Source organism: Ictidomys tridecemlineatus, chromosome 1 (assembly GCF_052094955.1).
Source record: "Ictidomys tridecemlineatus isolate mIctTri1 chromosome 1, mIctTri1.hap1, whole genome shotgun sequence".
Classification (NCBI taxonomy): domain Eukaryota; kingdom Metazoa; phylum Chordata; class Mammalia; order Rodentia; family Sciuridae; genus Ictidomys; species Ictidomys tridecemlineatus.
Window position 1 is genome coordinate 257,087,514 of NC_135477.1, and position 24,750 is coordinate 257,112,263.

Here is a 24,750-nt window from a genome sequence, read left to right on the forward strand (position 1 = left end):
ACTCCCAGGGGAAACGTCAGTACTTACTTTGGCAACACGAGAATCTGCACGATGAAGATGCAGAAGAAGATGAGGCAGGCACAAGTCACGTAGTACTTGAATGCCGGCAGGGCCGTGGCTCGGTACTGAAGGGAGACAGGAAACCAGGAGTCAGGTCTCTGCTGGAGGAGGGCTGCCTAGGGTGGCCGCTGCCTAGAGCAAGGAGCAGGACGGCATGGGACTGCAGGTCACAGCCTCCGGCGTCACACTTCCTCCCATGTGAGCTGCCATGACTTCCAGAGACCACCATTCATGCCCCAACTGTCTGGAAATGCATTTGTGTGCAACTGAATCACTGCCTTAAGGAGAGAGGTGCCTGGCTGGGAATCTGAGGGGGTGAGCGGAAGGAACCATGGAATTGTGCCTTTTGAACAGGGTCGAGGACACGCATTCCATTTAGCATTTCCTTTTGTCATTTATGTCACTGCTGCTTAGCTGAGTGGGCAGTGAAGACGTAAGGGGAGGCGTGTGGGCTGGCTCCTGGACATGCCCTTCCTTCAGGTCCAGCACCATCAGCAGTGGTGCACTGGGTTCTCCCAACCCTCCAGGACCATGGACTGACCACTGTGGCTGCCTGGCTGGGCTGCCCTCCTGACCTGTGCAGGCACATGGGCACTGGGCACGGGCGAGATGCGGTCTCTGTTGCACGTAGCCCTGGCCACATGCCCGCCTCTCCAGGGGCCCAGGTCCTGGATCACTCATCCTCACAACAGCTCACATGGCTGCAGCCACTGCTGTTCCTGGTTTGAATGAGGGGACTGCAGGGGGATTGTGTGACCACACGCTCAGGGAGAACCAGTGCACGAGGTAGCCAGGACCCCCAACTGGACTGGATTTAGGCTCCCATTCATCTACAAACCTACACTGCCTCCCCAAAGAGGGTTCATCGTAAAATTAGAGGAAATAAAATGGTGACGTTGTCACCATTGAAACCTCCCGAAACACTGTCCATTTGCATTCTCTCTCTCCCGAGTTATGGAGAAAGGCGTGCTGGGGTTGAGTGTGGAAGGGTGGACTCTGTGGGCCTGGTGATGTCTCTGGCCTTGTCTGGCTGCCTTCCCCCTTCCTGAGGGCCTGGAGTGCAGCTGGGGACGGCAGGACTTACGTTTCCATGCACTCTAAAAATTGCCTTACAGTTGGCATCTGCAAATATGTTCTCCTGGGGTAGGGAAGCAAAGGCTACGTTTTTAATGATAATTACCTTCTCTTTACTAGAATTTTTTTCTAGTGGCTTTTGTGACTGAATAGCCAGGATACTTTACATGCTGATGAAGAGGTCATATTAGCATAAATTCTGAAGTGTGATTACATCCTATGCATTCAATTACATGCTTGTCTTTTGACTTCTTCTGAGCTTTGTGCAGAGATGTGAGGTGCAATTTCATTTGGAATCAACAAGGGAAATGGACTTCTATCAGGAAGGAATAATGAATCAGTGAAGCTGACAGCCATTAGTATCTGTGACTGTCACTCCAGGCTCATGTGGTCAGTAAAACCCATTCTGTCAGGCGTCAGTTTGCGACACCATCTACATCCTTTACTTAGACGTAGAAATTTATTTTCTTGACCACAAACACAAAGGAAAGTTTGCATGTACCTGTAATTTCCAACCCTGGTGAATTCTAGAAGAATTTTGATGCTTGATATTTTCATTTGATATCCATGAAACAATGAGTCTGATTTTCTAAACAGAACTTTAATGCCAGTGATGCAAAAACTGCCATTCATCACTTTTGCTCAAACAAAGTCTTTAATTCTAAGGTTGGATGAAGGAGACAACCTGTAAATCTTGTTCCTTCTCTGGACCCACAAAAAACAAAGGGCAGATGACTTAAAATGAACTTGGAAGAACAATCATCCTTCCCGTGTGACTGCTGAAGTCATTTAGCAAAGCCACGCGAAACTCCATGTGTAAAAATTAATCATCTGCTTCTTATTTGTGCCTGAAACAGCTCCTTGAAAGTCATAATGAGAAAATGTTTACATGCAACAAAACTTAAAAGTGTGGGTTGTCTAATTTTCCTGAACAGGTGTTGAAAGTAGACTCATTTTTGTCAAAAATATTAAAGCAATTTGTGTAAAGACATTGAAAATTCACCAGGGAGGATTTTGCTTTCTTTTAAAGCCTTTTCAGAGAAAACGTCACATCAAGGAAGCCAGGCATCAGCTGCTGCACTCCCCCTTTGCCCCGGATCTCAGACATGCTGCAGCCGCCATCTACTAGAGAGTGCTGGGCAGGCTGAGAGGCCAGAGAGGGAGGCCAAGTGGAAAGAGACACACTGAAGCACTGTATACACGAAAGAACCACCGAAGCCAGAGGAGTTCTGATAGAAGCAGCTTAAATGCCACATGCAAAAAACATGAGCCCCAGTTTATGAAGGAATTCAAAATTACCAATTCAGAAAAACCAATTGACTTTGAGTAAAAATAAATAAATAAGTAAATAAATAAATAAAAAGGCTTACTTCTTTCTCTAGGATTTTGTTATAGAAAAGCAGTGAGATTCTCTGAATGTCTTCAGACTTGAGCCATTGCCTGGAAATGAAAGGAACAGGCATCATGAATCCAACGCTCCAACCAAACATCTGGAACCACTTTTTATGAAATGACTTGCATTCTTCCTTGATTGTAAATCATCCCAAACTGAATATTTTTTTAAAAAATGTACAATTCCAACTTGTTGGATTTGGAATGCTGAGACTGTTAACAGGAAGTGCAAATATAGCATTTGCAGTTGCACCTGACCCTCCTTAGAAGGTCCTGTATTGCAAACCGACTGCCAGGTCAGACTGAAACTCAAGTTGTGCGGATTAAGCAACTAGGGAGATGTTATCAGAAGGATGCAAGTATGTCAATAAATTGATTCCCTGAAGTTTTCCTCAAGTCACATGGGCGCTTCCTCTCCACAGGGACTCGGTTCCTAGAGAACTGTCCCTTTTCTTGCCTTAGAGCCAGGAGCACATCACTCTGATCATCCTGAGAGCCAGACACCCTGGGGTCTAGGTGAGGAGATTGTGCCTCTCTACACTGTCTACACTTATCATTATTTAAATCCTGAGAAAGGAAAAATCATGTTCAAATGCAGTTTTAAACAATAGCTAAAACCTAACATAATGAGAATCTGCTGATGCAAACATAAACATATATGTATGGATCTATACCAACACCTGGATACATACATATGTGTTTCTCCAATGTTGGAAAAAAATAAGAATTACATGGAAGTTTATGTTCTTCCAATTAACCAACTTGTAGGTCTGTTTTAAGAAAGAGTTGTACATAGAGAAAGGATGCAAGGAGAAAATCCTTCACTAGAGTGCTGCATTATCCAATAAGCCACACGAAGACACCCAGCATGCTGCTGCAGAAGCTGGGTAAATGCCTGACACAGTCACACACTTAGCTACAAACTAGGTATGCACTCTCTGAAATAAAATAAGTAACATAGGAAACTGCACCTTCTTCTACCCATGAATGCAAGAATACAAAAAATTCCAATTCTGTGCATTAAAGAAAAGTACCTGGAAATGCTGGATGGGTTGTTAGTCACTGAGGAATTTATAATTTTATTATCCTCAAATAAAAACTTCTGGAATTTTGGAAAATATAGTAATCTTAAATATACACACATACGTATGTTTATGTCTATGCTTGCATACAACTGTATATATATCTATATTTATATCAACATCTATACCTGTATTTCTGTTTATCTACCAAGAACTCATATATTAGGACCTTAGAGTAAGACTTATGTTTTATGTAAATTTTCAAAAAATATTATACCTTGTGAAACAATTATTAATTCATATGAATTTCTTATGTAGCATTTTTTCAGTCACTTGGTCATATTTCTGAGGATGGTGACCTCCTGAGATGTAGTAGGAAGACAGAGGGTGTTATGGTTTAGATGTGGCGTCCCCTAAAAGCTCATGTGTAAAACAAGAAGGTTTGGAAGAGAAATGACAGGGTCATAGTCTTGATTCAATCAGTGAATTGATCCCTGATGGGATTAACTGGGTGGGGGCTGGAGGCAGGTGGGATATGGCTGGAGGAGGTGGTTCCCTGGGGCATGGCTATGGGGTATATATTTTGTATCTGGAGGGTGGAGTCTCTCTCCGTTTCTGGTCATCAAGTGAGCTGCTTCCCTCTGCCACACTCCTCTGCTGTGATGCTCAGCCTCACCTGGAGCCTTGAGCCGTGGTGCAGGACATGGATAGACTGAGACCTCTGAAAGGGTGAGCCCCCAAACAAACTTTTCCTCCTCTATAGTTGTTCTGGTCGGGTCCTTTAGTCACAGCAGCGACAAAGCTGACCAAACAGAAGGTGAAGGCCTTTGAGGACCAGTGGAAGGGACAGGTGACCATCAGAGGTGACCCTGCCTTCTGTTTGCAGGTGGGGTCTCTAGATGTGACTCACGTACAGCATCATCAGGACCTGTCCACTCAGGAGGCCAGCCCTCAGAGAAGGGGAGTCCCAGGTCTGCTTGAAGCCCCTGGGCCGTCCTCACACTGTCCCTGCCAGATGACACCCTGTCGACCTGGAATAACCCCAGGCTCAGCGATGCACGGTCCACTTCTCACTGAGGCAGGAAGTCGGCTATGTGTCTGTAATGACGTCCATTAAAGCGAGATGGATGCGAATCTGGATTTCATGTCATTGCTTGATTCAATGTTATAAACTTCATGTATCAGGGAAATAACATTTTTGGTATTTCTGACTATGGTACGAGATACAGAATTATATCATTGCTCTTTTATAGAGACTATTTGGAGGATGCAATGTCAACATACATCCTAGTGTCATGTATATCCAAAAAGAACAAATAAAAAAATAAAAATAAATTAAAAAAATAAAGGTCCAGAAAATAAAATTTAAGATAAATTTTAACCCTCTCACTTTAGAACTGTACTTTAATCAACCTATGAATAACATGTGCTGGACATTTGCTAAAAATGTTTCTTTTTCTTTATTGAAAAAGAAAAGTCAAATTTCAAAGTGCTCCTGGATACTAGAGCTGGGAAAGCAACTGAGTGCTTCAGGTGAAGTGGAAATGAAGCCACCCCTCATTCATCAGCAGCCCATGCTCCCATCTGGGCTTCTTCAGGTACCTGCGTCCTGCAGGTGCTCAGCAAGTGCTCAGGGCCAGGACTTCCCGTCCAGTGTCCCCAGCACCCAACATCCTGCTTCATAAGCAAGGAGCGCTTGGAGACATGACTGAATTCCAGCTATGGGTATATGGTATATTCTCTTTACCCACAGTGGTGAGTTTGATCTGTGGCTTCTCCCTTGAAGCATTAGGAGATGACCTTGTCTTAGAATTATGGAGGACATGCTCTTTTATTTGGCACTGGGCATGCTTAACCACTGAACAGCATCCCCAGCCCATATACATATATAAAATATAATACTTATTTTATATAATATATATATATACACACACACTTACATACACATATATAATATAATTTTGAGATAGGATCTTGCTAAATTGCTTAGGGCCTTGCTATGCTACTGTGGTTGACTCTGAACTCAAAATCCTCCTGCTTCAGCCTCTTGAGTCGCTGAGATCACAGGTGTGTGCCACCCTACCAGCTCAGATTTTGGTTTCTATGTGAATTCTCTGAAGTGGCCTGAGTTTCCACTACAGACTTGTAAAAAATCAGAGATTTCATAATGTTCTTTGGCTGTTTGAAGTTAAAAAAGATTTCTGGGGCTGGGGATGTGGCTCAAGCGGTAGTGCGCTCACCTGGCATGTGCGGGGTGCTGGGTTCAATCCTCAGCACCACATACAAATAAAATAAAGATGTTGTGTCCACTGAAAACTAGAAAATAAATATTAAAAAATTCTCTCTCTCTCTCTCTCTTTAAAAAAAAGATTTCTGTTGGCTGATAAGGTCAAATATTATTTCTGGAAATGGGAACTATGGAGAAAGAGGAGAGGGGAGAGGAGGAGGGGAAAAATGTGTGTGTTATTCATGTTCTTCTGACATGGTCCCTGACACAAGTCGTCCACGGCATGAAGAAATCTAACCCATCCCTGTCCCTGGACTAGCTATCAGTGATTCCCTGTTAGTTTATCCTAAGATACTTTATTTGGCCAAGGTCTAATAAAGAAAATTCTAGACAAAGTCCTGACTGGATGGGATGGGCAGAGGCCCACCCACATCCTCATGGAGGGTCTCTCTGGAGTATAGGAATGCAAGTTCTCACAGCCAAGGGACAAGGAAGTAGAAGGCCACTCTCCTGCTGCTGTGGGTGGAAGGCTGGTGTTCTCTGCCCACTTCATGTGCTAAAGTCCTGACCTCCAGCGTGACTGTACTGGGAGATGTCCTCTAAAGCAATGCTTGAGGTTGAATGGGGCCACTGCACCGGGCCTTTCCTGATGGGGTTAGCAGTTACAGGACCACCCCTCAGAGAACTTTGGCCCTGCCCCCGTGGAGACGCGCCCAGGAGAGGCAGGCCTGCATGCTGTGTGTCTCAGGCTGAACAAACACTGGCATTACTCATCGTTTTACAAATGCTTGATGAATGGATAAGTGAAGGAACAGAGGACAATCTGCAAAGAAGTCACTGGTTTATATCGAGAACAGAAAAACCACTGAATGGTGCCTCAGGCCTAGAGCCCCAGATCAGTCCTAAAAGACCAGGGAACGCCGTAACAAAACAAGAGGAGTTAGTGAGTATTCTGTGGTGTTCCATAACCAAATGTTATCATGCTGATTAAAGGGAGATGCATAAAAGCTTCCATCTAGAAAATGTTCCTTTTACTTTTTGAGTACTGCCTGGACTTTTTTTTTTTTTCCTCTATTTGACTTCTAAAATATGTTAGGAAAATCATTAAAGGAGCAGTGACATCAACCTAAGATATGACTTTAGAAGAAAAAGCATGAAGACACAAAGATGCCAACTAAACGTGAATTTGAATACTAAGGGATGCGAAGACAACGGACCATTCAAAAGCAACCTTAACAGAACAAAGCCACAACTGAACTTTCTAAGGATCCCTTTAGAAGGAAAGCTCTACAGGTGGATTCAGGAGGGCAGGAGTTTTGCATGAGCACAGACGGAGGCTGACATTAGAGGCCAGGTTTTTGATGTTGTATTATTATTGGCAGTTAAGCTTGGTCAAGATTTATTTTCTTCTAATGTCTTGTATTAGGTTGGGGGGTCACAGAGTATCAACTGAATGAGGTCCTTCCCCTGCATTAAATGGAATTGGATGCTTCCCCAGGTGTTAGCTACTGGTAGGACACAGGGAATCATTTACTTCCTGGTTTGTGATGTGTCAACATTTGGACTGGTGTGGAGGTGGTCCTGATGCCAGAGAAAGCAGTGTCTGTCTAGGCACTGCTGTGCGCCCCAGGAGCTCTGGGAGTTGGGAGGCTTGGTCTCCTGCAGCACAGGACAGCGATGGTCAGTGTGCCAGCACACCTGATTGGCAGCTGTTGACCAATCAGGATGCTGCACTGCATGGATTTGTATGCCTTTATTCTCTCTCTCTCTCTCTCTCTCTCTCTCTCTCTCTCTCTCTCTCTCTCTTTACATGTCATGTGATCTTTCATAATCTACGTGAATATTCTAAATATTTATATGGAACAATCTAGAACAGACATGCATTTTGCAAAGCCACACACTAACTGAGGCCCTGTAACTGTGTGTTGGTAATAGAGCGTTCTAGGTGAAAATAATTTATATTTTCCAAGAGTCGACTTTCAGGATAAAAATCAAGTAGGTTTCTATAAAGATGTAAACCTTTCTGGGATGGTTTTCAGGGAGTCCTACTACTGTCCACTATAATTCAATTCTACAATGATCCATCGAGTGTCTAATACCTGCCAGAACCATATAGAGTGATCTGCCTCCTGCTCCTCATGTTGCCTCTGTGCCAAGCTACCTCAGGAGAATGCAAAGGCAGATGAATGCCATCACTCGTCCCAGGCGAGAGGAGCTGACACTTCCTTTAAATTATTTTTTCTCTGCATCTCTTAGATCATTTAAAACTACAGCAGCAATTTTGACTTCGCAGGCTGAATGAATTAGCCTTCCTCCCACTGCTTACTGTGAATTCCAATTCCACCCGTCTCCCAGGATTGAGAACAGTGGGTATCTCAACACTCGCCAATTCTGCGGAGGAATCAACGCATTCTGAATGAACGGTGTCACAGGATACACTCTGCAGACTTCCCCATATGTAAGCCCTGTGAAGCTTTTATAAACATTGCTTGCTGAATATATGAGGCTGGAATGTTCTATGATGACTGGTCATGTTGTTTATTAGTAATTGACTTGGCAAATATTTTCCAGGAAGGGTTTGATTTTTTTAAAGATAAAAGAAATACTATTAACAAAAGCTATTAGGAAGGCCAACTGAGGTGCAATCAATTATTGCCTTAGAAAACTTGGTTCTGTCATGATAAGCATTGCAGAGCCTAGCATGAAACGTCTTTAAAAATGTGGCATTATTTTTAAACAATAGGGTTTTAAGTGAGGTCATGTAAGATGATCAGGTACTCACTTTTGTGCATTGATTCCATCAATTGCTTGGATCATTCTTTCGTTCAATTCTTCTTCAAATCTTTTCTTTTGTGACTTGGTTCTAAATGGAAAAGGAAACTCACGTCAGAGTATCTGTACTAAAGCGTGTATCAGGCCTATTTTCCTAGAATGCCCAAACTTCTGTTTAACATTGTTTATAAAGCCACAACAGGAAAAGGAAAGTGACCTATGAGCAGACTTTTCCCTATCGGCACAGACCCACTCTGCAGACTCAACGAGTTGACTCGAGTGTCTGGTTCAGTAAGATGTTGGCTTATCATTCAGAGAGTGAAATGCACCGGGCTTTGAAAAATCAATGCTAAACATGCATGCGTGGCATAGGAGATAAAAGAGCTCTCTCCCCTGAGATGAGCTAGCACTTGACTGGCCGCCTTCGGGCTTTGCTTAACGGCAGAGTACACTAGCTCTGGAAACTCCCCTGTCAAAATCTGGTTGGTTTGATAAAATAGGTATTCCTCCCTCAGATTTTCCCTGGTCAGATTTTCAAGACTTTGCAGAAGTAGTTTTATTTCTGGCATATCGATGCTTCGTTGTATGTGTTTCAATGTTCCTCGGTTTGTAAAAGTGCTGCTCTCAGAAAACCCACCGACATGCATAGACTTGGTCTTGGAAGAAAAAAATTCTTAACTATGAGATGTTTTCTAAATGAATTATGCTAACTAATAGTAAGAGCTCCTTAAAGATAACTCGACAATCCTCACAAGAATGATGTAAAGGAGAAAACTGATCTAATATCTATTTTTGAAAGTTAAATATCTGCTGCAAAGGTTGGCAGCTCAGCCTGGCCCCCGCCAGCTGGCTGAACAAGGTGTGCCTCTGTCTTGGACAGGTGAAAATTTTGTGTGTTTTGGTTGGTTAATTATTAAATGAATAGACATTGTAATCTGGAATAAAAATATCACTTTTCTGGGATCAGAGTTGCCTCTCAATATAGATAAGAATAGCCGGAGGGGTGTAATGTCAAATTTATCATTTATCTATAATTAAATCTCTGGGGATGGTTGTTAATGAGATGAATGGGTTTTCAATCCCAGATCCCGTGTTTGTGGATTTGAACCCTCTGCTCCACTTAAAACAGGTAGAGGGCAGTCTCATTCAAAACCCAGAATAGTAGATGTGATCCATCCACAGATAGGAGAACTGAATTAGGAGGGTTTAGCATAGCAAATTCCAATCCTTTTGGATGAGATAAATTAATTTTAATCCTTCTTTTTTTCTTTTTGGTGCTGAGGATGGAACCAGGGCCTGGCACAAGCTCAGCATGTGTCTTACCATGGACACCAGATCCTTCACTCATTGTTAAAGAGCTACAAACTCAGCATCATAGCATAGCTCAGGCATTCTCCCTCATGGGTCAGGAAACCAAGCAATGTGAGGTACAACCTTTAGCCCTTGATTTTAACTTCTCAGTTCCAGAACTAGACTTCAGTTTTTTTTTTTTTAACTTCAATTTGGTGGCTGTGTTTTTCACAAAGTCTTTCAAAGTCTAAGAAGGAACCATCTGTACCTTGAAGCTAATAAAAATATGACATTCAGGCTTACAAAAGTTTGCTAATCTGCTTAGGAGCAGCTCAGATAATGCCTTTACAGAGACCAGCATCATCAGTGGACATATGACACAGTCAATAAAGGCATGTATTAGGCATCACTTGAATTCAGTAGTTATCTGCACGAGGACTGTAACATGCCTGTGGTTTCCTGATCTATGATTGAGACCTTGGCTGTGGAGATAAGACATCCTGAGGGAAATCTTGACTGTCAGGAGATCTTGATCTATCAGCCAGGACTCTGTTCCTTGGATTTTTAGCACAGCTGATTTTCTGTCCCCACACCTGCCCCTGACCCCATGGTTGGTCTTCCAGTTGCTCTGCACCACAGTCTTTCCAATTTGTCACTCTTCTTTCTCTCAAGCCTCCTTCCCAAATATGTTCCCCCCATACGTGGGCTATTCTATGAAGGTATGGAAAAGCCACATCTGCCTTGGGCCAGTTCGAGTCTCAGGGAAGTTTATGGGTCCATGTCACCAAGCCAGAAAGTGTCAAGAACCAGGTAAGTATGACCAGAGCAGCACTCTCTCCAGAAGGTCTGGAGGCCACTGGAGGTCAGCAGCCACCAAGGAAGGAGTGGAGAGGCCCTTAGCACAGCAGGTAGGACAGAATGGTGGTGAGGTATGTGGGCTTTGGAGTCACAGAGCCTGCACAGATCCTGGCTTCGTATCCCCAGCACGTGCCTCTGGGCACTCTGCTCAGCCACTGGCCCTCGCTGTCTCCCCTTCCACAATGTGACTCCACAGCTCAGTGTGGACGGAAAGAGCTGTGGTCAACATGTTCCTGGCTGCGCTCATCCCAGAACATGGGAGTCCCCTGAGGCATTTCTCATCGTATTTCAATAAATAGACTCTTAAAGCAAAATCTAGGCAGGGGGACACAGATACCAAAAGAGACATTGAATATAAAGTGTCAGGAAGTCGGGTACATTCTGGGAACCACGGCTCACACATTTACTAGCACATTACGGCCCTCGCCAAGGTATCTTCTGGGGTCCATTAGATTAGCTGAAGTGCTTTGAGTACAGTATAAGTCACTTAAAGATAATGCTTCCAAAGCGTAAGAACCCCACTGTTCTTATAGCATAAAGCACAAGGGCTGTAGCTGCTACATCTTCATGTTAAAATTTCAAAGTCTGCACAGAACAGAAGTTAGAACCGATGACTACCTATAAAGCCACACAGCAGCCTTCTGCAACAAGAGGCACTATGGCCATGCCTGGGCAGGTAGCCCTCTGCGTGTGTCCAGTTTCTACTTGATACAGGCTTTTTCTATAAGAAAGTACATCAGATCTCCCATTGTTCCTTCATTTCTGCAAATCTAGCCACGCCTCCCATGAACTGACCTTTGTGAGGAGAGGGAGGTTGCCTTCCTTACAAGCTTTATTCCAGCTTCCTAGTATTAGTTTGGTGAACTCCCAAACCAATTTATGGGAATGCTGAGGCCAAAAGCAGAACACAAGGTCAAAACTAGTAGTGCATGTGATTCTCACCGTGGGTGTGACAGGCACCTGTGAACACTTGTGGGGAGTTTCCTCCCTGCTTGGGGAGGGCAGGCAGCTCCTAATTCACTACAGAAAGACTAGACTTGCTTTAACCTTCAGGATTCAACCTGAAAATTGATTTTAAGCAACATACTCATTTTAAGACCATTCAATTTTTTACTGCGTATTGGTATGTAGAAGCGTCATTTTAGGAAAACAATCTAACATTCTAAGATGACTACCAGGTGTCACTTTCCTTTCCTTCTCGTAATTCTAATAACAAGACACTGAAAACCTTATTCTTAGAAGCTGGAAGCAATGTAACAGGGCTTTTCACAAGCAACTGCTCTTTTAGAAGAAGCCTTTGAAATGACTATAGTTGATGATAATTATTCTCAGAAATAAGAAAACAGCAGGAAGTCTTAAAAAGTTAGTCAAAGATATATATCATACCTTAAAGTGCGGTTTTGAAAATTATGCTGGCCCATTGGTACGTCCTATATTAAAAAGAAAAGTTTATTAGTTACTAAGAACATCTTTCAAGAAAAATGTTGCATTGATAATGATAAATTTCATATTTCTTCTTTAATCATGGTAAATATCATTTATGTAACAAATCACTGCCTGTGTGAAGAAAGAGCTCAATTGTAAATATGAATCAATATTTAAAGCCCTGTTCATATTTGCAGTGTGACATCATCTGTAAACTATAGATGTTGGAAGTATCAGGACCATCATCTGATTCTAAAAATTTTTATGTATTTATTTATTTATTTATTTTGGTGCTGGGGATTGAACACAGGGCCTTGTGCATGTGAGGCAAACACTCTACCAATTGAGCTATATCCCCAGCCCAAATTTTTACATTTTGATATTATGAATTTGATTTTAGACAATACCCTGCAGGGCACTATTACTAAGGTTACTATCAGCCACTTAAAATCATGTGAAAATCAGACAAACTAGAAGGTTCTTTAAAATACAAATATAACTGCAAAATCTACCATGGATCCTTATCTCTGAACTGAGTTGTTATGAAATGGTGCCATAGGCTATGTAGGTGGGGTTACGGAACACTGGGTGAGAAGACTTCAACAGAGGAGCTCTGAAGTTCCAGAAAGAGGTGTGGAAGGGAGGCACTGGTCAGAGTTCACTGATGGAGAACTCGATGACCAGTATTAGTTTAAGACAAGAGGAAAATAAGATCCACTTCTGAACATTTGTAAGTGAAAGTTGAAGCAAAGAAGTTTTGAAATTTGCGTTTGTTGCCTTGATTTCAAAGATTTGCTTAAGAAGTGTATCTAGACAAAAAATGTAAGACTTTTAAAAATAAGTGATTGCACTCCATGCCTTATTATGTAAGTTAAAACAATGCATTATTCAACACAGAGTGGATGGAATTCTGCAGAGGGGATTAGATAAAAGAAATGGCAGTTGTTCCGGCCTGGAATGAATCAGTAAGAACTACAGTGGCATCTTTTGGAAAATGAGTAAGACACAGTTCAGTAAAATTGGTCCTGGCTTTGCACATTAAGCAGACACAGAACTTTCTTAAGATGTCTGTACTGATTTCTGCTAAGGTGATAAAAGCCTTGGCACTGAACCCATCACAGATGAGACCAGAGAGCTAAGAAAATTGCAAAATCGTGCAAGAGGTCCTCCAGGTTGTGCACAACTTATTGTAACTGGAAGCTGTTTCCAGCCCAGTCTTAGATCAGGGATTTTCACCAGTATTGTCTCAAGACTGAACTCATTCCTGCAGTCCCACAGTCAGATAATAAAGGAGATGATCACTCTAAAGTCAGAGAATAATAAAGATTAATAGGAAATAAGCAATCATAGCAAACACACACACACACACACACACACACACACACATTCAGAGAAGTAAGACCTTTTCCTTGACAGGTATACAAGAGAAACTACTTGGAAAACCATGGGCAAATATTTATAAATTATTATTTCTTAAAAATCAACCAGCCCACCAAGTAATTGAAGGCAAACAATAAGTCTCTATGGAGACTGAGTTATTGGCCCTGAGCACAGATCATAAATGCAATACTGAGGCAAAATTTTCCAAATCATTGCTAACGATAGCAGTATGAATTTTCATTGGTAATTGGGTACTCGGGTCATTGGGTAATTTTGCTAACAAGTGTAAATTCTTCAAGGCCCCAGGAGCCCCAGGGCTCTGCTTGGATCACTGTCTTCTTGATGATTCCTTCTGCTTCCATGGCCTCCAACATAACCTAAAATGGTCTTCTCAGCTCATGTCTAGCTTGGACCTTCCTTCCCTAGGAGCTCCTGACGTGCTTTTCCAATCATCTGCTTCCCTCCTGCACTTCTTAAAAAGGTCTACCAATTTTAAGATGCCCATTAAAAAAGTTTTGAGTTTTCCATCTTATGAACCCGACCTCATCCTCCTATGCATCTTCTATTCCCATGACACCACCAGTCTCTCAACTGCAGGGTTTGCTGCTCCCTCTCACACAGATCCTATCCGACACCAGGTCTCTGTTACTCAGCTTTCAAATTAGACCTTGAACTTACTCCTTCAGCTGCTGAAACCTGAGCATAGAAGGCATGGCTCCCACTTGGAATCCCTGCACTCTTGTTCTTTTTCCCAAGCATCGATCCATCATGCTTCTCCCTGTTCCAGATCCCCCACCACTTCCCCTTACACTGAGAACAAGACATCAGCTGCCGACCTTAGCCTGTTCCCTCCCAGTGACTTTGGTTTGCTCGTTGCTAATAACTCTCTGGTACCCAGCCTCCTCGGTGCCCCCAGCAGATGGTACAGTCATTTCCATCTTGGGGACACTGAGTTTGCTCCCCTGCCACCTCTGTCCTAATTTGGTCCTCTCTTTCCCCGAGACCTCCTAGCTGTCCCACCCTGTTCACTTCCAATGACATCACCAATTTCAACTTCATGGTGGTCCTCACCAGCATCTGAAATGATCCTACTCATTAAATGTCTTCCTACTCATGATCTTTCTTTGCCTACAAGGATGCACACTAACCCTTATCCTGGCAGTATCCCCTGATGCCTAGCTGGTGGGCAGTCCATGTTGGATCACAGTTTTTTTTTTTTTTTAATTTAAAAAAGGATGGAGACAAGTTGAGAAAAGGTATAATTAAACAAAACAAGAATGCTTGGCCCCTATTGATTGGGGTGTCACTGTAAGATGCTGGGGGTGGGGCAAGGGAGAGCAGAAGCTTCACTTTCCTATGACAGCCTGGCATGGTGCTTGGCACCAGCCAATGAGAATTACGTAATTTCTTTCTTTCTTTTCTTTTCTTTCTTTTTTTTTTTTTTTTTAACTCAACTGCATCCATTAATGCCATTATACATGCAACTGTCCTCAGGGCTGATTTTAGGATCCAGTCATACCATTGGTACTTTCTGAGTGCCTGATTGTGTTTATTTTTCCCTGCGTTTGTTGGTCCACTGCCCATCTCCCTTGCAGCTGTCCTACTGTGCACGTCCCTGACCTAAGGGGCTCCGGAGCTTTGCTCTCATTTGGAAGCTACAGTGAAGTGAGCACAGAGCCCCGGCAGTGGAGTGTGTGTGGCTACACAGAAGGTCCGAAAGCGCAGGCCTGGCACAGTCTTGGTAGTGCTGCTTAAGCTGGAGCATACCCTGTCTTTATCTCTGTATAGAGACGCTCAATGCTTTCTGCTTAAGGACACAAAAAGGAAACTGCCGAAAGAACAGCTCAGTTACAGTTGATTGCTATTATCAGTTGTAAAGGGTCATACAGTTGAAGGGCAAAGTCACTGTGTGTTAGAACCTGAGCAATGTGGCCTTGGAGGTCACTTGCAGGAGGATGGCAAGCCAGCTGCACTGCAGACTAGAGCTATTCTGGCAGAGATGCCCAGCTTTTTGTTGGGGAACCCAGCTCTTCCCCAGCACCTAGTGCTTTGGAGGCAGCGGCGAGCTCACCGTTGTGCTGATCTTGCCGTTCTCGGTGGTCATGCTATCCCTGTGATGCAGATGGGCGAAGGGCTTGGCCGCGCCCCAGGACTCCAAGTACCGGGTCATGCGGACAGAGGCCCTCATCTTGGCTCCGTCCAGGGTGTGGCGAGGCCTGAAGAGGTGCTGGGGACTCCGTCGCTCTCCCTTGGGACAGGAGACAAAGCGTCACACCGGCTGCACCACAGCCCCGTGCCTACCTACTCCTTCCTGCTCCACCCTCTCTTGCGGACCCAGCTCCTCCCGCACTGCCCAGCGACTCTCTTTGGCTTCTGCACTCAACCCCTTCAGTGGGACGCCCCTGTACCTGACTACCTGAGCTGAGCGACTTTATTCCAGAGAGTAAAACTCACCTGCCATTGTAAGTTAGGAAAAAAACTATAAATGCAATAATGGACATTTTTATAAAGTAAATTCTTCAACAGAACGTGCTGATCTGCCCCGGCTTTTTCTCATGGTTGTGTTCTTCTGAAGTGGTAGCTGGCTTTGGGGTGTTCCTCATGCTAAGCTGCCTTCCATGTACGGGGTGTTCTTTGCACCCAACTTTGCATCCCTCTGTCACCCCACAGCTCTGCTGCTTCACCTCATCTACCTCCAGATAAATCGTCAAGCTAGCTGGAAGTTTTTCTCCCAAGGGATGCGATGCGATCATGAATGAAATCCACCAACTTGATCTTGATTTTGAGATATTGGTTTTCATGGTTCAGCAGTCTTTCTTGCTGAGACGTCACCCTTTGCTAGCTGTGGGAGTTGGGGACTGTTACATAACCCCTCGGATCTTCTGAGTCTTCTCTCTAATGTGCTCACTTGGCAGGAAGTGAGAAGAGCGAGCAGAGCCCAGGGCTCCGAGCCCCTGGCTCCGGCCTGACCTGGTGAGGGGAGCTCCTTCCTGCTCCTAGGGCTGGCCCGTCTTCCAGGTGACGGGGTTCTGTCAGTGAGCAAGGCAACATGTAGACCCACAAACGCACATTCTCACCCAGATAGATGCCTAAGATCTGCTAATCTTAAAAATGTCTCTTCCCTTCCTTTTCATTACGTCCAACCTCTTTCATCTCGTTGGATTTCTGCATCTTTTGAAGGCAAGAGTAAAATGCTTTCTCTTAATTCAGCTTCTCCCCCCATGCTTCTCCAGGCTGCACCCCTTTGACCCCTTTGGGGCAGCATCCACTGTCGTCGACACTGGCTGACAGGGACTGCAAACACAGCCGCCCACACCAACACCCTGTACCCCCACCCGCCACACACAGCCCCCATGGTGCCCCCTTAATAAACATCTGAATTCCTTATTACATAACATCTCTCAGGGCTGAGCCACTAAATGCGTTTGAAGTCATTTTTGAGGCAAAGACTAGCAAGGAAAGAACTGGTTCTTAACTAAAAGCATCTATACCGATAATTTGCCCCTCCTCCCTTTTAATCACAGAAATAAAAGGCCAATCATAGACTCTTCATAATGGTACTGACCTTGGGGTTGATTACGAAGTAGGTTTTCACCAGGTGCTGTTTTAAATAGGGGTCTCTGATCTCACCATCTCCCTCCTCCACTTTATAAGCTCCATTCAAGTGCTCCAAGGTGACAGAGGAAATGTGAACACGCCTGAAATTCCACATTAAAAGCCCAGTCAAGATATGAAAGGACAAATGTGAACACAGGGATGCTACTTGTCTGTGATTTCAGCAACAATTTCTCTCCAAATGAAAGAGACCAACATGTTCTTGGGGGACTGACTGTGACTAGAGCCTACACTCCATCCACCGCTGCTTAGGACGGCTTCCTTGAGGCCTTGAGCTACTAAGACCTGAGGCTTCTCTGCACTCACAGAATCCTGCAGGGGGGCTGCAGTGAATTACAGCAGAGAAAAAATGTGATCATGTTGAGTGCTTGCATGTGAGGCTCTCTTCCAAGGGGTTTAGCAGAAATGCTGAGCAGTATCAAGTGTGGACTCTCGTCTCTGGGCTTCTGCTCATGGCTCTCCAAACCACTGAGGCTCTTTTGTGCATCTTCTAACAAAGATGAGTGGGTGCCACAGTGATCATTTTGATGGCGCTGCTCTCCCAGGCAGTGTCCAGCCCTGGAGAGACACCATGTCTAGACTGCATTTTTACAACATCATTATCTCAGTCTCTGTTCATAAATATGCAAATATATAAGGGTTATAGTTAGGTATCTGATACCCATAGTCCTTGCTGTTGATGGAATAAAGACTTGAAAGTCTGAGTTTCTGTTTTCATTTCTTTGTAGGGTTGGGCTTGGAACCCAGGACCTTGCACATGCTAGTCAGGGCTCCACCACTGAGCCACATCCCCAGTCTGAGAATTCCTGTTTATCTAATTATTATAAGAAGCCACTGGACATGAGTTTTACGTGACACCAGTGTAGCAAGAGAAGCCATCAAGGACGGAGCAGGTATGAGTCTGTTGACCTGTCCCTTCTAATTGTGCTGCCAACTTGCAGACAGAAATCCGAGGTTTGGCCTTACCCGGGGACCCCTCCAGCTTCCATGTGGTTGGCCAAGGTGACGTCATGTGACCACACGTCATACTGCCACTTCTGCAGACCAATCACACCGCACAGGACGTTCCCTGAATGCACTCCCACACGCATGTTGATGTCAACTCCAGTAGCATCCCTCACTTTCCTAAAGAGAAGGGAAGTGGTATCACATTCAGTCACATCCTCTTCTGACTTCACTCTTGGCCAATTTCCCTGGCACCTCATTATTCAGAATTTTTTAGGTTGTCAGAAATGCTGCCATGAATTCTTCCTGGGCGGAAGATGGCTGCTCTGAGCCAAGAGGAAGGGCTTTTCTTCTCAGCAGCTCCCAGATTGGACCCCTAGTTCTAATCTCTGGCTGGTAAAGGCAGATCAGCCAGATCATGGTGATGACCAAGCACTTGGTTCAACAACATGCATGAAACTCCTGGTTATCCAGTGCTGCCCCCTGCTGGGCTCACCACTGCCTCAGAAATGGTGTCAGACTCCATTTGCAATTCTAGTGCTTCCTGGGGTGCAGGCTCCCAGTGAATACTCTGCTAACAAGAGAACTCAACACAGCTTATTTGAGAGTTTGGTAATGACATTAGCTTGAATCAAGATTTTTTAAAAAATCACGAGATTAAGCTTTTTCAATTGTGCATATTCTTAATTAAGAAGAGAAGAAATACTATTGAAAAGTTTTAATAATGCATGACATATCCTGCAAAAGAAATTAATTTAAAAATTTGTTTTAAACACACTTTAGGGCTTTATGACTAACTCATTAACAGACAAGTGAAGAACTTCACTAGGGAAAATGGAAATGCCGGGCAACGCTTCTTCATTTCTTCCAACTAAATCCATTTTTCACTTAAAGTTCTGTTGTAAGAGAAGAGGGCAGGAAGATGACCCTGGTGCATGGGGGAAAGCAACCCCAGAGAAAACGTGGAGGAAAGCCACAGGTCTCAGTGCACACAGCGAGGAGAAAGAGACTGAGTCCTAGTGAGACGCATCATCAACATCCCGAATGGCAAGTGGCACAAGCCGGGCCCTGTGATGACCTGCACCACTTGGGCATGCCAAAAGTGATAAAGGAAACAGGCCCATGAGGGGAAAATAAGTGGTTTCCTGGGCGGGGGAAGTATCCTTCCACAGCTTAAAAAGTTAAGATTCTAATATTCATCCCCACCCATGGTTCAAGAAGTGAGAACACAAATGAGAGAGGAAATGGGACAAAGAATCATGTGAGAGGCCACCAGAGTAGATGAAGGGTGCCTGGGACTTGTGAGATGCCCATTTTGTCCCCAGCATTATTGGAAGTGTGACCGGACAACCTGTTGTCAGCCACAAGACAAGAAGGTGACACGCGACAGAGGAAGGAAGCTGAGTCCCTTTGTCAGTGGGTGACAGGTCACTGGGACACAGAGCCATGGTATGACTTGAAGACTGAGGCGAGCAAGTGCTGGGGAGTTTCCTCAAACCTGCCAACGTGGCTGAGGGCGCAGACACGGTCAGACAGGGCCGATGCTTCAACCATGAATGGACCAAGGGAACACGGCCGTGTGTCTGCATGAGGGAAGGCTGTCCTGCCAAGAAAGCCCTGTGCCCAGGGAAAGAAACCAACACCAAAGGACAGACACTGCACGATTCCACTCCTGGGAACCACCTAAAACAGGCAAATCCGAGACAGCAATCAGTGATGGCCAGGGGCAGGGAGGGGGCTGGGAGTCACTATTTTCAGGGTGCAGAGCCTCTGCCTGAGTAGTCGAAGGTTCTGGAGGAAGTTGTCTGCACAACAACTGAGTGTGCGTATGTCAGTAAATTGCATATGTGATATATATATATATATATATATATAACCTAAATATCTCAATATATAGAAAACAACAGGTGACATAGACATAAAATAATGTAATAAAAAGGCATTTCTTATAAACTGGGACAAGCCATGAGTATTCTTCCCCTGAAAGCTCTTCAGCACACTGAAATAACTTTATGTTATACAAATATAAAATAGTTAATTTGAAAGCAGAAATCAAGCTCCAGAGGAAAAAAATGGATAGTTTAATTCAAAGTTGTTGATATGCATATTTCTGCCCTTCATGAAAATCCTTCCCACACTTGTTTGGAAAGAAGATCGAGAAAGATACTTTTCTTCTAGGAAAGTGCTTTCCTCCAAAAGAACCCATTTCACCTTGAATTTGAAACCATCCCTGAGGTTGCCTCCAGAGCAGGTTATAAATTTAAGAAAGCACTTCAGTTCCACTGATTGGATTCATGTCTACCTAGACACATGGAGTCAGAGCGGTTACTTTAGAAAAAGGTCAAAACGATAGTTTTTGTGCACCACGCAAAGGACTTATTTATGGGAATAAGCAAGTAGAGAACGGTCATTTTCCACCAGCACATGCTGTATAGGGGAACGGAGTCCACAGTGACTACTCCCCCCTTCTCTTTTACTTCCCTCCCATTCCCGTTCTGCCCAGTGATGTGGATAGAACATGCAGGTCTCTCCTCCCCTCAGGGAGACCGTGCCTCAGGGGCTGAAGCTGGGGCTCCTTTTACCTTCCTGGGTCAGCACGCACCTGCTAACATTTTAGTCACTTCAACATGTGGTCAGCACACACGATGGGCAAGCACAGTGACCCCTGGACTTCCTACTTTCCACTTGGCCTTACTTGCTCTAACCTTGAGACAAGGAGCTAGAACATCGAGTACTTTTTTCAAGTCTTTTCAGATTAAAAAAACAAAACAAAACGAAATAAAAACTGTGGAGGGTAAGAAAAAAGCCTCTTGACTGAGATGACTCGAAAATAAAATGTCCATAAATTATGCAATCGGCAAACAAAAGATATTATCATTTAAGAATAGCTTCCACAAAGGGCTAAAGAAAGACGATGGTATTGCCAACAAAAATCACCTTTTACCTTTTGTTTTCCCTGTATCTGCCAATGGTGTTGATATTAGTATCCAATGCAAACCTTCTCTAGATGTACAAGGAAATAAACTATAGACATAATGCAGACAACAGATATTGATTGAAACTTCATTCACAGAGCTGAGCATTGTTGACTAAATGAAGAAATTCTGGATTGCATTTTATATTAATTGCAGTCTTTGATAAAAACCACTTTTCTTTACGGTTTATGTAATCATATTTTTCATCAGAAATTGGAGAGATGCCACAGTGCAGATTTTTCTCCTTGAGATCAAAGAAAATACTCAGAAATTTTAAAAATCACCTTTGAAACAAACAAAATAGCGTCTTCCCATAAATTTCCAATTTAGTTTCCATAAGACTAATAATGACAATAGAAAAGACTTACAGAAGTTTTACTTTGGACTGCACTACTCACATACCAACAAATGGGTAACTGCATATTTATATTTAAATATACAGCAATGCATTTAGCAACAGTAGACAGAAAAATAGAAATAGATTCAGGTGAGAATTACAACTCAAAATGGTTAAATGTCAAAGAAAAAAAAAAAACCTTAAACAGTACACTTACTTTATGGCTTCACACATATCCAGTCCCATTTTCACGCAATTCTTGGCATGGTTAGGGAGAGAGATAGGAAGTCCGGAAACACAGTAATAGCAGTCTCCTAAAATTTTAATCCTCATGCACTCATTCTCCTGGAAGAAGAAATCACAGAATCCATTTGCACCATACACTGGTGTGATGATTCAGTCACCGGATGCCATCCAGCGCTGGTTCTACTGACACGGCCCCGGGAGATGGGGCAGGTGGGACCAGAAATGAGAACTCAGCTTCCCTTCCCTGACCAGCAAGAATGGCCGACCCTCACCCTATGCTCATTCGGAAATAAGGACGACCAAGGGGAAGAGGAAGAAAAAGGAGAACAGAGAAAACTTCCCACTTAATTAGAAGCAGAGGAGGAAACAGTAGGATCATTCTCTTCAGTTTGAACATCTCCACACATGGAGGGGGAAATAAAGGATTTGATGCAGAGCAGAATCTTTCAGAGCAGAAGGTGATGGCCAGAGTTCAGCTCGGTGGGACTTAAGAATCGTATGTCATTCTCCGTTAGGCTGTGGTTTTCTTCATTAATTTTAAACCTGAAGCCGATTGTTACCTGTAGACACCAGCATCTGATAAACATCTTCACAACCTAATAAGCCTCCATTCAACACCGCCACGTAATTTAAAATTCAATTCCGATTTTAGGCTAAACTGTTTCAATATAAAGTTTGAACAACTCATTTTTTCATGGCTTGAGTTGTTTTTAGATTAACTACACTCATATATGCATCAATCTTACCTCCCATCCATTTCTAACCTTTTCAATCAGCATATAGGCTCTTCAGCAAAATAAAACAAAAACCAAAGATGTTCCCAACACAAAATTTTTCCTTTGATGCTAATACAGGTTTGTGTATAAACTGAACAATTTCAAACACCATCAGAAACATGACATCTTTTTCCTTTTGAGCATGAGTTAGATTTGACATATTTCTTTCCCCAATATTTGAAGATTTGACATATTTCTTTCCCTAATAGCTCACAAGCTGTGACATATTTGTGTGCTTATTTATAGTACTATTAATTCCAATAACAATATCATAAATAAGAAAAAGGCAAACAATTACTTATTAGCCAGGCTGCCCTCCCACACTCCCTAAATAGACATCCTGGGTGTAGAAAGCATGAGGGTTAGCAAGAGTGCATGGCAATGGTTTTGAGTCTGCTGGCTTAAAGTGATGAGCTTCACACACTGTTTGCTCAGTTGTCTGGGCTACCTTTGCTGATGGCACTCTCTATGTCCATGTTGTCCAGCTGTGAGTCATGAACGGGTGTCCAAAGTGGGCTGCCATTTTGAACTACAATGGATGGACCAAGTGTACCCAGGCTGGACTCAGATTTTGCCTAGACATTCCTCTGTTCCTTTGGTTAGAGGAAGTCATACTGAGTACCTCTGCTAAGCATCATCAGTGGCATTCTCCCAAATTCATACATGACATTTGTCCCAATACTTGGGTCTGATCTTATGTGGCCATAGAATTCATGCAATTAGTTCAGATTAAGTCATACCAGAGTAGGGTATGCCCCCTTTTCCAATATGACTATTGTTCCTACAAAAAGGGAAAATGTGGACCCTGAGACTCACAGGGAACAGAGAATATCCTGTGGACAGTGGTGTCATGCTACCACCAGCCACAGTTGGGATGTTTCCTCCTGCCATGACCAGGTGCTCCATGACCTCTTGTTAATGAAAAACTGTAGGTTATTGTTTAGGTTTCAGCTTTTCTCTTTCCATAAATGACCACCTATAAAGCTCAGCCCTTCCTTGGGTGGGTGAAGGAGGCAAACACAGCGATTATCTCACTGATTTTTAAAAGTCCCCAGTGAGAGCTGCCAGGCAGCCTAGGGGACAAACTTGGGAAGCTGCACCCAAGAGTGATTTTGCCAACATCTGCAGTTGGCAGATGTCCTAAGACACTTGGCTGGAATGATCTGTATTGTTAAAAAGTGAGCTCAACTGCACATCAAACTAAATTTAGGACCATCCCTTCCACATATAAGTAACTGATAAATAGGCATAATGGATGATTTTTTTTTTTAGAACAACTTATAGAATTAGGCTGATTGGAAATGTCTTATGGGAAGGAAAGAGCTGCAAGTCTCACAAGCAACCCTCCAAGTTCCAATAAGCAAGGTTCAGGGCAGTTTTAGATAACCTCTATAATCTCCTATGTGAACTTTCCCACCTGCAAGACATGCCAGGCCAGCCCTGAACTTGCACCTCTGCACAAGTGGCTCACCAGGCCAGGAGAACACGAGGTGGAAGTAAGTGCAGGGCTTGCCCAGGGTATTGTCCTGTTTTAGGTGGTCTCCAGGATCCCATTGACAACATGAGCACAGGGTAGCTGTGGTGGGTAGATGAGCTAGAGTGACCTCAGCAGCCCCTCTACTTGGAAATGCCCGCAGGAGTGGCCCCCCAAGAGCACCGGGCCCAGAGAACTGCAGTGGAATCTCCTTGTGCTGAATGAGCTTATCACGTGGCGCTGACGAACACACAAGCAGAAGCTTCAAAAATGGGTGAAAACGTGAGAATCTGAAGCCACGGCATTTCATATTCTGAATACGGGCTTGAGACTCATCAAGGCTCAACCGCAAATAAAACCAGCCAGTTTTACAATCGACGTTCCCGAAGGGTGGTTTTTTGAAAATAGTGAGATATGGAGAGTGGGATGGAGGGACAGGAAGCCCTGCTCACCTTGGCGATCTGGTCGAACTTCCCAAAGAGCTCGTTCAGCATGTGCACCAGCTCCCCTGGGGAACAGTCGCTGGCCAGCCGCGTGAAGCCCACGATGTCGGCGTACAAGATGCTACGGGAACACGGGGTGGGGACAGACTTAAGGCTTGGCGTTTGTTAAGAAAATCATGACAATGTTTCCATTACAAGAGAATAGTGACTTTTATACTTTGTATTTTCATGAGAAAGATGTTATTTTCTTGGAGAGAGAATATATAACACTTTTGTTAAATTGCCCATTTAAGTGCTTTCTTAGTGTCCAGTTTTTGTTAAAATGAAGAATTACTAGGGAGAGAAATCCCACCTCACCCATGCGCCGTGCTGACCTGGTCACCTTTCCTCTATGTTTATGATGCCTATCCTAACTTCCATCACACCTGGGAAACTCTGG

At 43.7% G+C, this 24,750-nt stretch overlaps 1 protein-coding gene across 2 annotated transcripts in view; it reads right to left on the minus strand.

Annotated features, from left to right (window-relative positions):
- Window positions 1-24,750, minus strand: part of Adcy2 (adenylate cyclase 2) — a 377,335-nt gene that overhangs the window by 87,857 nt on the left and 264,728 nt on the right. For both annotated transcript variants that reach the window (XR_013424510.1, XM_040273154.2), the window contains exons 6-14: window positions 24,321-24,432; window positions 21,590-21,717; window positions 18,082-18,240; window positions 17,066-17,198; window positions 15,572-15,748; window positions 12,082-12,125; window positions 8,558-8,638; window positions 2,505-2,574; window positions 28-125 (exon numbers count right to left, since the gene is read on the minus strand). Coding sequence is in view for 1 of the 2 variants with exons in the window: in XM_040273154.2 (XP_040129088.2) it covers window positions 28-125; window positions 2,505-2,574; window positions 8,558-8,638; window positions 12,082-12,125; window positions 15,572-15,748; window positions 17,066-17,198; window positions 18,082-18,240; window positions 21,590-21,717; window positions 24,321-24,432 (1,002 nt within the window). In the remaining variant the exon portion in view is untranslated. The remainder of the gene's footprint in view (window positions 1-27; window positions 126-2,504; window positions 2,575-8,557; window positions 8,639-12,081; window positions 12,126-15,571; window positions 15,749-17,065; window positions 17,199-18,081; window positions 18,241-21,589; window positions 21,718-24,320; window positions 24,433-24,750) is intronic.